Source organism: Elephas maximus, chromosome 20, assembly GCF_024166365.1.
Source record: "Elephas maximus indicus isolate mEleMax1 chromosome 20, mEleMax1 primary haplotype, whole genome shotgun sequence".
In the NCBI taxonomy this organism is placed as follows: domain Eukaryota; kingdom Metazoa; phylum Chordata; class Mammalia; order Proboscidea; family Elephantidae; genus Elephas; species Elephas maximus.
Genome location: NC_064838.1, coordinates 56,027,954 through 56,044,209, shown reverse-complemented (window position 1 = coordinate 56,044,209; position 16,256 = coordinate 56,027,954). Strand labels below are relative to the sequence as shown.

Here is a 16,256-nt window from a genome sequence, read left to right as displayed (position 1 = left end):
CAGGCTGACAGAGCATGGCCTCAGGGGTGACTATTATAAGAGGAAGTACCCAGAGTATTCAGGAATATCAATCCCAACTTCTATCAATTCCAGGTTTAGGAGACAGGAAATGGTGCAGGGGCTGTGGAATAGTTCACCTGGCTCTGCATGTATGAGGAGGCATGGGCCACATTTTCTGATTTGGATACAGAGTGAGTGGCATATGGTCTCCATCAGTCCAGAACAGGGGTCAGGGGCACTGCAGAGACTGGGGTGCGGGACTGCACTGAAGCCTCTCCCAAGTGGAGAAGAAGACAGCAGGGCCTAAATCTCTGATGTCCCCGGGAGTGTAAGAGTCATTGAAACACACAAAACCCGGTCAGACATTTATTGAGGCAGGGAGCCCATTCACCACTCTGTAGGCCTTCAGGCTGATAAGATTTCGATGTGGAACTCCAGCTGTTTGGATGAGACTTCCTTGTCTACCTGTAAACGGTCATTGGTCTGGAAGGTGAGGCAGCTCTTTGGCTCCTGAATCATGTAGACAGCCTTGCTCATTTGGCAGTAGCATTGTTGGCACCTACACATGCGGACCCAGGACTGCAGCTTGACTGCTGCCTGCTCTTGGATTACATAGGCCTTCAACAGCTTATGCAGTTGCTCATGCACCTGCCTCAGCCTGAGCGTCCTCCACCAGCACTGAATCATCCAGGCCCTGAGGGCAGCCACCAGCAGGGTCCGACGCACCAGGGTGCCACGCCACCAGGCCTGGATCTTCCTGGCCGCCCTTTCTCTCTGGAGTTTTGCACGAAGCAACTGGCCAAGCAAAGCAGAGACTCACAATGAATTTTTCACCATCAACCGCAGCCCCAGGGTCTGCCACAAAGGGGCTCTGATCCTCAATCTTAACAGTCAGCATTCATACCCACGTGGTTCTGAGGACCCAGGAGACCCAGGTGGGGTTTTGTCTATGCTACCGTCTTGTCCGTGACCATGGACACATCCACTCACCCTCTGAGTTGCAGTCTCCTTGTCTATAAAAAGGGGATATGTTTGCCCTGTGGACCTCACAGGCGCACAAAACCAGGTGAAGCACTTTCTGTTCCAGACAACTGGACGTGGGTATGAGGAACCAATGGGGTCCCTATAGGTCCACTAACCGCTCCACTCTTGCAATGCTCCCATACTTATGAGGACAGTCATCTTCATTTATGACCTGAATCTCAGCCTACATTTCAGCCCATGATGCTGCCTTCTTTTGTAAGTGGTGCCAGAGCCCTTTGGGGTCCTCCCCACCTCACATTTTTTTTATTTCCACCACTTACCTCTCAGCCATTCTCATGTGGTTCTAAGCCCAGGCCACCCCTTCTCCAACATCCCATTTTCCACTGTGCTGTGTCCCACCTCCTGTGTGGCCTGTCTGCACACTGATTCCGAGCCTCTCCACACCTAACTCAGCTCACCCAGATGGGGACAGGGTTACTGAGACAGGAGAGCAACACTGCACTGTCCCCTGTAGAACCTGAGAGGGATCCTTCCTTCCAGGGACCCTGGAATCAGAGGATCAAAGATTTTTGGGTTTTGCACATTCCAGGGCCCACCTACCTTCAGCCTCTCTCTCTCTAGGGCATCTGTATCTGGACCAGGCCTAGATTTCTGCAATCAGAATGTAGGGGAGAACATAGGTGGGGACTATCTTCTGTGCCCAGTCCCCACAGCCCCAGCTCCCCATTCTTTCCTTGGGTCCTATGAAGTTGTTAGAGTTCCCACTGTCATAGGGCAACTTCCCACCCTTCTGAGTCTTACACAACATTTACTGCCCATGGTTTGGGGACAGTGATTCAGGTGTTCACAAGCCCTTTGGTTGCTGCTCCTCCAGCCCTGGGAGGGGCAGAATGATGATGGAAGAGGAGACAACCATGATGTCACAAGGGCATCTGTGACCAGGGACCAGGTTGCCCACTCCAGCCTCAAAGTTGTTGGATCAAGAGGAAACACCTGTCCATTTCCTTCCTGCCAGTAAAGCGCTAGAGCCCTCAGTGGAACCATAGTCCCTGTGAGACTTTCTTGCCCCGAGGATGACCTCTTGTCTGGCCTGCCCCAGGACCTTCCTGTCATCCACCACTGAGGACAGTAGTTCCTGCCATGCAGAGGAGAGTGCATAGGGCTTCCCACTGCACTGGCTCCTGTGGGCACCCCCCCCCACCCCATCACCATGCTCTCCTGCCTTCTTTGCTACGGTTTCTGTTCCCAGGGAGTGGGAAAGCAGCTCTTTTAATGGAGATCAGTGTGCTTGTGGAGGGTGAGCAAAGAAGCTGAGGAAGGGTCAAGATGGGGGTACCTCAGTCAATTTCACTCTCTCCTGCCACTGTAACACCCTGTCTTTCTGTGGCTTTTTGGAGGCAATTAACTTACCATCATGGATTGAATTATGTCCCCCCAAAAATATGAGTATCAACTTGGTTATGCTATGATTCCCAATATTGTGCAGTTGTCTTCCATTTTGTGATTAGAATTTTATGTTGGGAGGGTTAGGGTGGGATTGTAACACCACCTTTACTCTGGTCACCTCCCTGATCCAGAGTAAAGGGAGTTTCCCTGGGGTGTGGCCTATACCACCTTTTATCTCTCAGGAAAGGGAAGTAAGCAGAGAGTTGGGGACATCATACCACCAAGAAAGCAGTACCAGGAATAGAGCGTGTCCTTTGGACCCGGGGTCCCTGTGCCTGAGAAGCTCTTTGACCAAGGGAAGACTGATGAGAAGGCCAAAACAGAGAGAAAGCCTTCCCATGGAGCTGACACCCTGAATTTGGACTTTGAGCCTACTTAACTGGGAAGAAATAAATTTCCCTTTGTTAAAGCCATCCACTTGTGGTATTTCTGTTATAGAAGCACTAGATGACTAAGACACTTACCAATACATGATCCTTAAAACAAACCCTTCTAACCCTGTATCTGAAATTCAGTGGAGTGGAGAAATTTTTCAAACTTACATCATTGTGTATGAGATGGTGCCCCTCTCCAGGGTAGACACTTCTGGTGTTGGCACCTGACTTATGGAGCACAGGGAAGCTGGTAGGACAAGAGTGAGAGAGAGAGTGTTGGAAGATGGTGATTGGCAGAGAGCAGAGGTCAGTTCATGTGCAATGTGTTTGTTGGCAGGGGCACTGGGACCTTGGGATCAAGATGCCCTCCGACAAGCCTAAGTTGAAGGAGCACCACCAGCGGAATGCAGGAGAGCTCACAATTCCTAGAGGCCAGAAACTGTGCTACCTGCTCCCTCTCCCTCTCCCTCTCCTGTTGCGCCTGTCTCCTACCTTTGCTTCTCTCTGTCTCTGCAGAGTATCTCCTTAAGGTCCTGTGTGCACGAGACTGAAAATGGCCATCCCAGCCATGGTGTCAGCATATCCTAGCTTCAGCAACACCTGCCAATTCGATCAGCATTGCTGACGCAAAGGCCCGGAGGAGCAAGAGGAGTCTGGTTGGCCCAGGACAGGCTCTAGATTAGAGAGCTGAGGGCCCAGCCTGGTGGTGGATGTGGAGAATGGAAGCACCGCTCTCAGAAAAGCCAGGCCTTTGGGCAGCATGTGCACCCATATGGTGACTTCTATTTCTACTCTTTGGCCACCTGTCTCCACACATGTCTTCTTCCCACGACCCAATGTTCCACCAGGAGTGTTCTCAGCCCCTGCTCATAGGGAGACTCCTAACATCACATCCTGTTGCCTCAAGACGTGGCATCAGGGGTTGCCAGTCTGGGCAATGCCCTTTTCTCCTCTAGTTCTCTTATCAGTTCCTTATCTAGTTGCCCAAGGGTAACTCCTCACCACCTTGCAGCTTGAGACCAAATGGAACATTCTTCTGCCATTAACATGTCAGTCATACAAGGAATGAGAAAAACAGAATCTGACATACAAGGAGTGAGAAAAACACCTATTTAGAAGAGGGTGAGAATGCAAGAAGTTGGCAGGGCAGAGCCATGGTGGGGTCTAGGGCACATGTAGGAGACACTGTAGAATCTGCGGATCTCTCATCATGGGAGACACCAGAGGTGCATGTGTCTTCAGGCTGAAACCAGACACAGATCAATGCCACTAGGCACAGAGGACTGGAAAGGCCTGTTACGGATTGAATTGTGTCCTCCCCAAATTTGTGATGTAAATTCTAACCTCTATGCCTGTGGTTATAATCTCATTTGGGAATGGGTTTTCTTTGTTATGTTAATGAGGCAGGGTTGAGTCAATCTCTCTTGAGATATAAAAGAGATTACACAAGCAAAAAGGAAAAGCAAAGATGGGGGATGTTAGATGTCACACCATATGACGATCACCCAGAAGCAAAAGCTCAAAGAGACAAGGACTTTCCTCCAGAGCTGACAGAGAAAGCCTTCCCCTAGGGTTGGCACCCTGAATTTGGACTTCTAGCTTCATCAACTGTGAGAAAATAAAATTTTGTTTTTTAAAGCCCCCAATTTGTTATATTTCTGTTATACCAGCACTAGGGAACTAAGACAGGCCCCATGGCCTGGGACAGGAAAAACAGGGGTCTTCCTAGGAGAGAGAGCTTCACCTGGGTCTCTTTGTTTGTTTTTATTTATTTGTTTCCATATACATGAGTCCATGTTTTAAATCCACCACCTGCCTATCAGTTTGTTGTACTGTGGTGACTCGTGAGTTGCTTGCAATTCTGGAAGCTATGCTGCCAGTATTTCAAATACTAGCTGGCCACTGAGGGTAGACAGGTTTCAGCAGAGCTTTTAGACTAAGACTAGGAAGAAAGGCCTGGTGATTCATTTCCAAAAATTAGCCAACCATATGAATCTCACAGTTATGTTTTTGTTAGGTGCCACCAAGTTGGTTCCTACTCATAGTGACCCTATGTACCACAGAATGAAACACTGCCTGGTCCTGCACCACCCTTACAATTATTGCTATGCTTGAGCCCATTGTTGCAGCCACTGTGTCAGTCTACCTCGTTGAGGGTTGTACTTCTTCCAAGATAGATTTGTTTCGTTCTTTTGGCAGTCCGTGGTATATTCAATATTCTTTGCCAACACCACAATTCAAAGGTGTCAATTCTTCTGTCTTCCTTCTTCATTGTCCAGCTTTCACATGCATATGATGCGACTGAAAATACCATGGCTTGGGTCAGGCGCACCTTAGTCTTCAAGGTGACATCCCTCCATTTCCAACTTTAAAAAGATCCTTTTGCAGCAGATTTACCCAAATGCAATGCGTCTTTTAATTTCTTGACTGCTGCTTCCATGGCTGTCAATTGTGGATCCAAGTAAAATCAAATCCTTGAAAACTTCAATCTTTTCTCCTTTTATCATGATTCTGCTTATTGGCCCAGTTGTGAGGATTTTTGTTTTCTTTATGTTGAGGTGCAATCCATACCAAAGGCTGTGGTCTTTGATCTTCATTAGTAAGTGCTTCAAGCCCTTTTCACTTTCAGCAAGCAAGGTTGTGTCATTTGCATAATGCAGGTTGTTAAAGAGTCTTCCTCCAATCCTGATGCCCCATTATTCTTCACACAGTCCAGCTTCTTGGATTATTTGCTCACAGTTATAAATACTTCTTAAATATAACCAAATACCTTGAGGGACTACATTTCTGGATTTGAAAGATTAGGACGATAGCCTCGTGGGACTTCTTGGTCACTTGGCATAAAATAGTTCATAAAATTATGTCCTGGATTGGTGAATAGTGTCTGGGATCTTAAAAACTTGCAAGTGTCCATCTAAGATACAATTATGTTTCTTTTTTTTTTTACTCATCCGGAGCAAGAGAAAGAAGGAAATCAAAGACTCAAAGAAGAAATTACTGTATTTTTATGCAAATAACTCATGCCATATGTGTTTCTTTGCCACTCGTGCCCTCCCCCCTTGAGGTATTTTCATAATCACACTAAGCTTTTTTTTTTTTTACAGCAACATCTAAAAAAAACTGGCATAGTGGTGCTTATGAAAATACCTCGTGGAGGAGGATGTGGTTAGCAAACAAACATAAAAGGCACACATTTTTTGTGTAAAAGTACGGTAGTCTACAACGCAAATAGTCTACACAAACCACATCCTCATTTATCCTTAGACCAGAAGAACTAGATGGCACCTAACTACCATTCTAATCAGGGTCACAATAGGTGGACCTTGGTAGAATGGGAGAAAAATGTACAACAGAACCTCAAATTCCTTTAAAAAACAAAAAACAGACTTACTGGACTGGTTCAGATTGGAGGACTCCCTGATACTATTGCCCTGAGATACTCTTTAAACCTTGAGCTGAAACAAATCCTTAAGGTCACCTTGTAGCCAAATAACAAATTGGCTCAAAAAATAATGAATATCACCCGTAAGTACTTTTAAAAATCACCTATATGAGACCAAACAGTCAAGAACTACTTTAAAACAAAGGTGAGAAACAGGGAAACTAGATTAATAAAAATGAAACACGCAAAATGGAAATAATGAGAATGTTCAAGCATTGAGAAGAAAGCAATCAATGCCACTAAACAACTTGTGTATAAACTCTTGATGGGAACCTAAACTTGTGTAAACCTTCACCAAGAACACAATAAAGTATTATTAAAAAAAAAAAAAAGCCCTTATGAATCACTACAGGACATTGTCTGACTCTTGCTTCGGATACTTCACGAGGAGAGATAAATTCCCAGAGGAGGACATCACGGATGGTGAAGTAGAGGTGAGGGAGACCGTTGGTGAGATGGATTAGCCCAATAGTTATTGCAAGGATAGATTCAAACATGCTGGTGATCACGAAAATGGCTCAGGACCAGGCAACGATTTGTTCTGTTGTACATAAGGTCACCATGAGTCAGAGTTGACTCAACAGCAGCTAATAATAACATATTTTAAAGAGTCAATTAGTTATTCTGGCTTGTTTAAAAGCCAGCCATCTTTAGCAATCCCCACCGCATTTCCCAGCAACGTCCATTTTTCTGTCCCTGTGCATCTGTCAGTTTGTCATACTGTGGTGGCTTGCATGATGCTGTGATGCTGGAAGCTATGCCACTGGTATTTTGAATACCAGCAGGGTGACCCATGGTGGACAGGTTTGAGCAGAGCTTCCTTCCAGACTAAGACAGACTAAGAAGAAGGACCTGGTGGTCTACTTCAGAAAACATTGGCAGCAGAACATCCTCTGGTATAGTGCCAGAAGATGAACTCCTCAGGTTGGAAGGAACACAAAATACGACTGGGAAAGAGTCATCTCCTCAAAGTAGAGTTGACCTTAATGTCTCGGATGCAGTCAAGCTTTCAGGACCTTCATTTACTGAAGTGGCACAACTCAAAATGAGAAGAAACAGCTGCAAACATCCATTAATAATCAGAACATGGAATGTACTAAGTATGAATCTAGGAAAATCGGAAGTTATCAAAAATGAAATGGACCACAAAAAGATAGGTATATATGCTAGATATTAGTGAGCTGAAACGGACTGGTATTGGCCATTTTGAATCAGATAATCATATGGTCTTCTATACCGGGAATGACAATTGAAGAGGAATGGTGTCACATTCAACATTAAAAAGCACATTTCAAGATCTATCCTGAAGTACAATGTTGCCAGTGATAGGATAATATCCATATGCCTACAAGGAAGACAGGTTAATAAGACCATTATTCAAATTTACACACCAACCACTAATACCAAAGATGAGGAATTGAAGATTTTTATCAACTTCTCAGTCTGCAATTGATCAAAGATGCAATCAAGATGCACTGATAATTACTGATGATTGAAATGTGAAAGCTAGAAACAAAGAAGGATTGTTAGTTGGAAAATATGACCTTGATGACAGAAACGATGCTGGAGATCGCATGGTAGAATTTTACAAGGCCAACGGCTTCATTGGAAATACTTTTTTTCAACAACATAAACTGGGATTATACATGTGGGCCTCACCAGTTGGAATACACAGGAATGAAACTGACTACGTCTGTGGAAAAAGACTATAGAGAAGCTCATTATAATCAGTCAGAACAAGGCCAGGGGCCAACTGTGGAACAGACCATCAATTGCTCATATGCAAGTTCAAGTTGAAGGTGAAGAAAATTAGAACAAGTTCGCAAAAGCCAAAATATGACCTTGAGTATGTCCCACCTGAATCTAGAGGCAATCTGTAGAATAGATTTGATGCATTGAACACTAGTGACTGAAGACCAGGCGAGTTGTGGAATGACATCAAGGATATCATATGTGAAGAAAACAAAAGATCATTAAAAAGGCAGAAAAGAAAGAATAGACCAAAATGGATATCAGAAGAGACTTCTACATTTGATCTTGAATGTCAAGTAGCTAAAGCAAATGGAAGATTTGATGATGTAAAAGAACTGAACAGAAAATTTCAAAGGGCAACTTGAGAAGACAAAGTATTATAATGAAATGTACAAAGACCTAGAGTTAGAAAGCCAAAAGGGAAGAACACACTCGGCATTTTTTTAAACTGAAAAGTGAAGAGAAAATTCAAGTTTTGAGTTGCAATATTGAAGGATTCAACTGGGAAAATATCGAAACCACACAAGAAGCATCAAAAGAAGATGGAAGGAATACATAGAGTCACTGCACCAAAAAGAGTTGGTTGACTTTCAACCATTTCAGGAGATAGCATATGATCAAGAACTGACGGTACTGAAGGAAGAAGTCCAAGCTGCGCTGAAGGGAATGGCAAAAAATAGGCTCCAGAAATTGACAGAATAACAAATGAAATGTTTTAACAAACAGATACAGTGCTAGAAGTGCTTACTCATCTATGCCAAGAAATTTGGAAGACACCTCCTGGCCAAGTGACTGAAACAGATTCATACTTGTGCCCATTCCAAAGAAAAGTGATCCAACAGAATGCAGAAATTTTCAAACAATATTGATAATATCATGCACAAGTAAAATTTTGCTAAGAAGCATTCAAAAGCAGTTGCAGCTGTACATCAACAGGAAACTGCCAGAAATTTAATCCAGATTCAGAAGAGGACATGGAATGAAGTACATCATTGCTGATGTCAGATGGATCTTGACTGAATGCAGAAAATACTAGAAAGATGTTTACCTCTGTTTTATTGACTATGCAAAAACATTTGTCTATGTGAATCATAACAAACTGTGGATAACATTGCAAAGAATGGGAATTCCAGGACACTTAACTGTGCTCCTGAGGAACCTGTGCATAGACCAAGAGACCGTTGTTCAAACAGAACAAGGGAATAGTAAAATGGCTTAAATGCCCATGGAAGCAGCAGTGAAGAACTCAAATGACATATTGCACTGGGCAAATCTGCTGCAAAAAGACCTCTTTCAAGTGTTAAAAAACAAAGATGCCACTTGGGGACTAAGGTGTGCCTGACCCAAACCATGGTATTTTCAGTCATTTCATACGCATGTGAAAGCTGGACAATGAATAAGGAAGATCGAAGAAGAATTGATGCCTTCAAATTATGGTGTTGGCAAAGAATACTGAATATGCCACGAACTGCCAGGAGAACAAACAAATCTGTCTTGGAAGAAGTACAGCCAGAATGTTCCTTAGAAGTAGGGATGACAAGACCTCATCTCATGTACTTTGGACATGTTATCAGGAGGGACCAGTTCCTGGAGAAGGACATTATGCTTGGTAAAGCAGAGGGTCAGTGAAAAAGAGGAAGACCTTCAACCCTCAATGAGATGGATTGACATAGTGGCAGCAACAATGAACTCAAACATAGCAATGATTGTGAGGATGGCACAGGACGGGGCAGTGTTTCATTCTGTGGTACATAGGGTTGCTATGAGTTGGAACCAACTCTACAGCACCTAACAACAACAACCACAACCAACTCTATGAAGAGTTGGGTAAAGTGTGACCATCACCTCTTTCAATGCCTCCGTCTCAGGGTATTATCCATCAGCCTTTCAGGGAAGTTTTCTGCCAAAAAGTCTTCAACAATTTTCTCTGTATTTTATGTTATCCCTCCCTGTTCTGGTACTCCAATCACTTGTAGGTTATTTCTCTTGATAGAGACCCACATGATTCTTAAGGTTTCTTGTTTTTTTAAATTCTTTTATTTGATTTTTCTTCAAATATATTGGTGCTAAGTGCTTTATCTTCAAGGCCACCAATTCTGCCTTCCACTTTCTCAATTCTGCTCCTCTGACTTTCTATTGAGTTGTCTAATTCTGTAATTTTATTGTTAATCTTCTGAATTTCTGGCTGCTGTCTCTCTATGGATTCTTGCAGCTTATTAAATTTTTCATTATATTCTTGAATAAGCTTTTTAATTTCTTCAACTGTTTTATCTGTGTGTTCCTTGGCTTGTTCTGCATATTGCCTGATCTCCTTCCTGATGTCTTGAAGAGTTCTGTACATTAATCTTTTGAATTCTGCATCCAGTAACTCTAGGAAGGCACCTTCATCCAGAAGATCCTTTGATTCTCTGTTTTGAGAGCTTGTCGAAGTGATCATGGTCTGTTTCTTTATGTGGTTTGATACTGACTGTTGTCTCCAAGCCACCTATAAGTTATTGTATTAGTTTATTTTATGTTTGCTTACTGTATCCTAGTTTCTTGCTTTGTTTTGTTTTGATATACCCAAATGGGTTGCTTGAGTGAGCTAGCTTGATTATTTTCACCTTTGGAGCTTGGACGTCCTGTAACCAGATGGCTAGAGCTATTATCAAGTATATGAGCTTATGAGTCCATTCACTTTTCTTGTGTGGATTCAGCTCAGGTGTCCAGGTAGCTGGTCATAAAGTGTGTGGTACAGGCTCTGTCCTACAGTCTTAGAGGGGCAGGGGTGTTTGGTGCAGGTACCAGTATCTGGTTGCAGCAGGGGGTCACGCTCTGAACAAGGCAGGGGGTTGAGAACTGTCCCCCGAGTGTCTCTGAGGAAAGCACGTCCCTGATCCCTAAAGTGTACAGGTGGGTGGGTTCTGCAGATGGACCATGGGCACCCAATGCTTTTAGTTGTAAGGACTGGGAGGTACCTGTTATCCTTGGACTCCTTTTGTGGGTGGCTGGGTGCCCTGAGTGGAGCCACCAGTCCTTATGCCTCTTACGTGGGTAGGTGAGGACCCTGTTTAATAGGCAAAGCAGTACCAAATTATCAAACACCCACCTCTTCACCACACAACTTAAACAGTTGCAGTCTGCCAGCAAGGGCCTATTCTTCTGAAATAGGCCCACACAGGTCCATTCAGGGGGGAAAGGTATTCAAAGTCCATGGACCATTTATGCCTGGACAGAAGCTGCTTCTATCCTGAGTTCCCAGGTTAGTGGAGCAGGCAAATTATCTTTTCCCCCTGTTGTGAATTTGTTCCTTCTCCAAGTCCAGGAATATGCCTCAGGGTGCTCAAATGGACCTATCTCAGGCCCAGGGAAATCAACAGCCACTGAAGCCAGCTTGGGGGCGGGGAACCTGGTAAAATATACTCAAATACTTAGCTTTTACCAAGAGCGCCATTCTTCTCTGGTTCCGGAGGTGTGAGTAGGCTGTGCAGCTGGCTGCTTCACTCTAAGGAAACTGCGGCTGAATGCTACCACCAACCTGCCGCAGCTGCTTCCAGGAATGGTGCCTGAGGGATCCCAGCGATTCAGGTCTGGCAACTCCTCTCTGCTTCTGAACTGTCTCTCTCGCCCCCTGCCACTCAGTCCATTTTCTAACTTTGCCTTTGAAGTTCAGGGCTCCTAGCTTGTCATAAATATAATTGTTTCACTTGATTTTTTGGGTCTTTGTTGTAAGAGGGATCGTCAGAAGCTAGTTTGTTCTGTAAGCCTTCATCTAAAGTACAATAATAAATAAATAAAAATTAAAAAACCAAACAATAGTTTAGGTTAACTAGTAAAGAATGTCTGCCTTGAGCATGGTGCTCTTTTAAGACATATCTACATGGGATCAAGGAAACCCCGGTGGCATAGTGGTTAAGAGCTACAGCTGCTAACCAAAATGTCCATGATTTGAATCCACCAGGCGCTTCTTGGAAACTCTATGGGGCAATTCTACTCTGTGCTATAGGGTCACTATGAGTAGGAACTGACTCAACAGCAACGTGTTTGGTGGTTTTATATGGGATCAAATTGACAACAACTTGAAAGATAAGAAACTTAGGGAGCACTGAGATTATGTTAATGGGGGAGGGAAAACTCGGAAAAGGAGAGTAGGAATGGTTGCACAACTTGACAAATGTAATCAAAGCCACTGAATTGTACGTGTAGAAATTGTTGAATTGATATACGTTCTGCTGTGTATATTCACAACAAAAATAAATTATACGTAAGAAAAGAAGTTAAGTTCTGATCATGCTGCAACATGAATTGAATCTTGAAAACATTATGCTAAGTGAAATAAGTCAGACACAAAAGAACAGGTATCATATGATTCTACTTACCTGAAATATCTAAAATAGGCAAATGCATAGAGACAGAAAGTAGATTAGAGGTTACCAGGGCCTGGAGGTAGGGGGAATGGGCAATTTTTGTCTGGTTTCTGTTGGAGTGATGAGAAAGTTTTGGAAATAGTCATGATGGTTGTACAACATTGTAAATGTAATTAATATCACTGGATTAAAAAAAAAACCAGCGCCGTCAAGTCGATTCGGACTCATAGCGACCCTATAGGACAGGGTAGAACTGCCCCATAGAGTTTCCAAGGAGCACCTGGCGGATTCAAACTGCCAACCCTTTGGTTAGCAGCCATAGCACTTAATCACTACACCACCAGCGTTTCCATCACTGGATTGTACACTTGAAAATGGCAAATTTTACATTATTATACTACTTTATCACAATAAAAAATAAACAAACAAAAATGACCTCCATTTGTCTTGGATATAACAGAGATCTTTGTACTAGGATTTGTGGCATTAGAGGTGCTAGGGGAAGAATGAAAGTCCCTGTGCCCCAAAGGCACAGGGAAGGAGCCCACATGTGGAGCCCAGAGAAATTGGGTGCTAGGGCCCAGGAAGGAGGGAGACCCAAACAGTGGGGAGGCCCAGGGTCTGGGGGTGTTGGCAGACCTGGCAACACAGGGTGAACGGCCTGGGGCAAGTATGGTGGGGGTGAGATGAGGTAAGGGACACAGCACAGGGAACGAGATACAAAGGCCCCTCAGGGCCACCATAGCTGACCCCCAGCTGCAGAGGTGCCAGCACTCTGGGGTCTCTCTCCATCTCCCCCCACCCTTCATCCTCTACCACTTTTCCTGGAGTTCCCCCTAGAGGTTCTCAGTATACGATTCAGGGAGGAGTGGGAAGGAGAGCAGAATGGAGGGGGCTGTGAGCATCTTAATGAGATCAGCACTCTCCATATGCCTTCAGTTCAACAGCCAGCAGAAAAGCATGTCTCCTGGGAGTGGGCTGTGCTAAGAAGGATCCTCCCCATTAGTCCCTGCCTCCTTCATTTTTTCTGCCCCTGCCCCCACATGCCAGGTAGGTGACCCTCAAATGCTGATCTTGGCACAGCTGTGCTCCCAGCAACCCCGCTAGGGGTGATTTGGTGGATCTGCACCCTGGGAAATCCCAAACCCCCTATTATAGATCTCCACTGTGGGACTATCAGATGCTATTTTAGTCACCTGTTTGCTGACCGGCTCTTCCTTTACTGGCTCCTGAGGGCAGGGCCTGAGCATTTTTCGTGTTTGTGACCCCAGAGGCTGCACAGAACTGGGGCATAATGACAAATAATTGCTCGTTGAATGAATGAATGCAATATCCACCCCTGGCCCTCTTCTCTGGGAAGACCTGAAGTCCTCAGGGCCTGAGACCCTTCTCTCCATTCCTGGCAACAGATTCTGTCATTCCCTTCCCTCCACCCTCTTTCTCAGTAGGGATTGAGGGTGGACATGGGCTGGAGCTGAAAGTCCCCAGGTCTGATGTGAGGATGCAGGCACACTTTGGTGCTGGGGGAGAGGTTGTGACACTAGAAAAGCAGAGGAAGAAAAGGAAGAAGAAACCTGCGGGAGAGAGGAGAGAGGGGAAACCTGGGGACTTGGGGGCCTGAGAGAGAAATGTGGGGAGCAGGAGAAAGAAACCAAGACAATGTGGTTTTTCTAGGCTTCAGACAGTGGCAGCCCTGAACCTTCGGGATCTCCCCACTAAAGAGTATGGGCCCTCTCTTCTACCTGCAAATGTCCACAGCCCCAACCAGGAGGTCTTGGCATGTGGATTTTGAGAATGAATCCAAGACCCTTGAGTGGCCCAGCTGGGATCCACTGCTTCAGGGCTGTGGGTGGAGTGGCTGCCCACAAGAGACCCTTCCCTCTCTCCTTCCTGGTGATCCCAGCCCCACCCTGTCCCACTGAAGCCTCAGCAAATCCTACAAGGATTTTTGGAGCTGGGATCGCCCTTCAGAGTTGTTCCAAACTGAGGTGAGGGGACCTGGCCTTGGTAGCTGCCCAGGGCTTCGACTGGTTCATTCCAGTTCCAACCCCTGCTGATAATTTGCATTTCCACCCTTAGATATACTGAATCAGAATCTACATTTTAACAAGATTCCCAGGTGATTCTTATGTATAATAAATTTTGAGAACCACTGCTCTGCTAGCGGAGCCCTGGTGGCACATTCAGCTGCTAACCAAAAGGTCAACAGTTCGAATCTACCAGCCACTTCTTGGAACCCTTATGTGGCAGTTCTACTCTGTTCTATAGGGTAGTTATGAATTAGAATCAGCTCTGTGGCAATGGGTTTGATTTTTGGGCGGCTCTACTAGTGGTTCTTGGAAACCCTGGTGGCTAGTGGTTAAGAGTTTGGCTGCTATCCAAAAAAGGTCGGCAGTTTGAATTCACCAGGCACTCCTTGGAAATCCTACGGGGCAGTTTTACTCTGTCCTATAGAATCACTATGAGTCGGAATTGACTCGATGGCAACAGGTTTTTTTTTTGGTACTAGTGTTTCTTGGAAGCCCTGTTGGCATAGTGGTTAGGTGCTATGACTGCTAACCAAAAGGCTGGCAGTTTGAATCCAGCAGGCACTCCTTGGGAACTCTATTGGGCAGTTCTACTCTGTCCTATAGGGTCATTATGAGTCAGAATTGACTCGATGGCAACGAGTTTGGTTTTTTTTTTTCTTTTTGGGTTTAGAGGTTTTCAGAATTGTTCCCTAACCAACAGCATTAGCACCACCTGGGAACTTGCCAGAAATGCAAATTTTCAGCAGGGGTTTGAACCAGAATGAACCATTCAAAGCTCTGAGGCTGTCCCTTAGAAGAGAACACAACCTGGTCAAGTCTCTTTCCTGTTGCCAAAGGCACTTCCCAATATGAGACACAGTTGTGATCCAGCAGCACCCAATACTCCCAACAGCTGTTAGTCATAAAGAAGGGATCTGGACAAAGCACCATATATCCACTACTGTCCATCCCTTTATACCACTCAGATTCACCAGCTTTCCATAGTAAGTTTCTCCCATCTGGCATCAGCTTCTTCAAGATTTTGGTTGGCCTTGTTTCCTGGGAAAACTTAAAAGAGAAGGGTCAGAGAGACATATTACAGAACCTCATGCTACAATTGATCTTGAGGCCATTACACCCCTTTTCTTCTTCTTCCACCACCCTTTCCAGATTCCCTCACCCTCTACTAGCATCTTTGCTGATCTAGCTGTTTGACTTGGGGGCAAGTGGGTGACACAAACCCTCATCCCACAGGATCTGATTCCATGGTTACTGTGCACTTCTCTGCACATGATTGCTGTGGTTGCTGTACTTGTTCATCTATCCTTACACCTGGGCAGGGGAGCTCCAAGAGATGTCCCAGTGAATTACCTGAGCAGCATTCATAGTCTGTATCAGCCCGCATAGTGTGTATAAGCAGCCCCACCTCCTCCTGATAATCAGGGTTAATTACACCTGCCATTTTTGCATTACACCCCCTTTCATTGCTTGCTTTTCTCTTGGCACAAGCAGTCTGTAGTGACCAGTTGGCAGCCATAACTTGAAGTTCAATGGGACTCTTACTATGTTCCCTGATGAATGTGTTCCCTCTCTAGAAACCAGGAGCTTTAGCGAGACAGACTGAAATTGTGAGGATGGAAAACACAAATTCCCCCGAAGAGGTACCTGGGGCGAACAGTAAGCAGGAATATTACCACTTGCACACATTGGTTCCAAGACCCATGTCTTCTACTTATTACAGACTCAGCAACATGTAATGGGCATTAATTTAGGGTGATTTAGGATAGCAGAAGAGGACATGGAACCAGGGATATCATTGCTGATGTCAGATGGATCCTGGTTGAAAGCAGAGAATACCCTACCAGAAGGATGTTTACCTGTGTTTTATTGACTATCCAAAGGC

At 44.8% G+C, this 16,256-nt stretch overlaps 1 protein-coding gene across 1 annotated transcript; it reads right to left on the bottom strand.

The window, feature by feature from the left end:
* Positions 1-405: 405 nt before the first annotated feature.
* On the bottom strand, positions 406-1,803 carry IQCF3 (IQ motif containing F3). Its single transcript, XM_049862073.1, has 3 exons — positions 1,786-1,803; positions 1,585-1,635; positions 406-795 (listed from the first exon to the last, which is right to left on the bottom strand). Exons 1-3 carry the CDS (start codon positions 1,801-1,803, stop codon positions 406-408), a joined length of 459 nt encoding a protein of 152 aa, XP_049718030.1.
* Between the last annotated feature and the right edge of the window lie 14,453 nt (positions 1,804-16,256).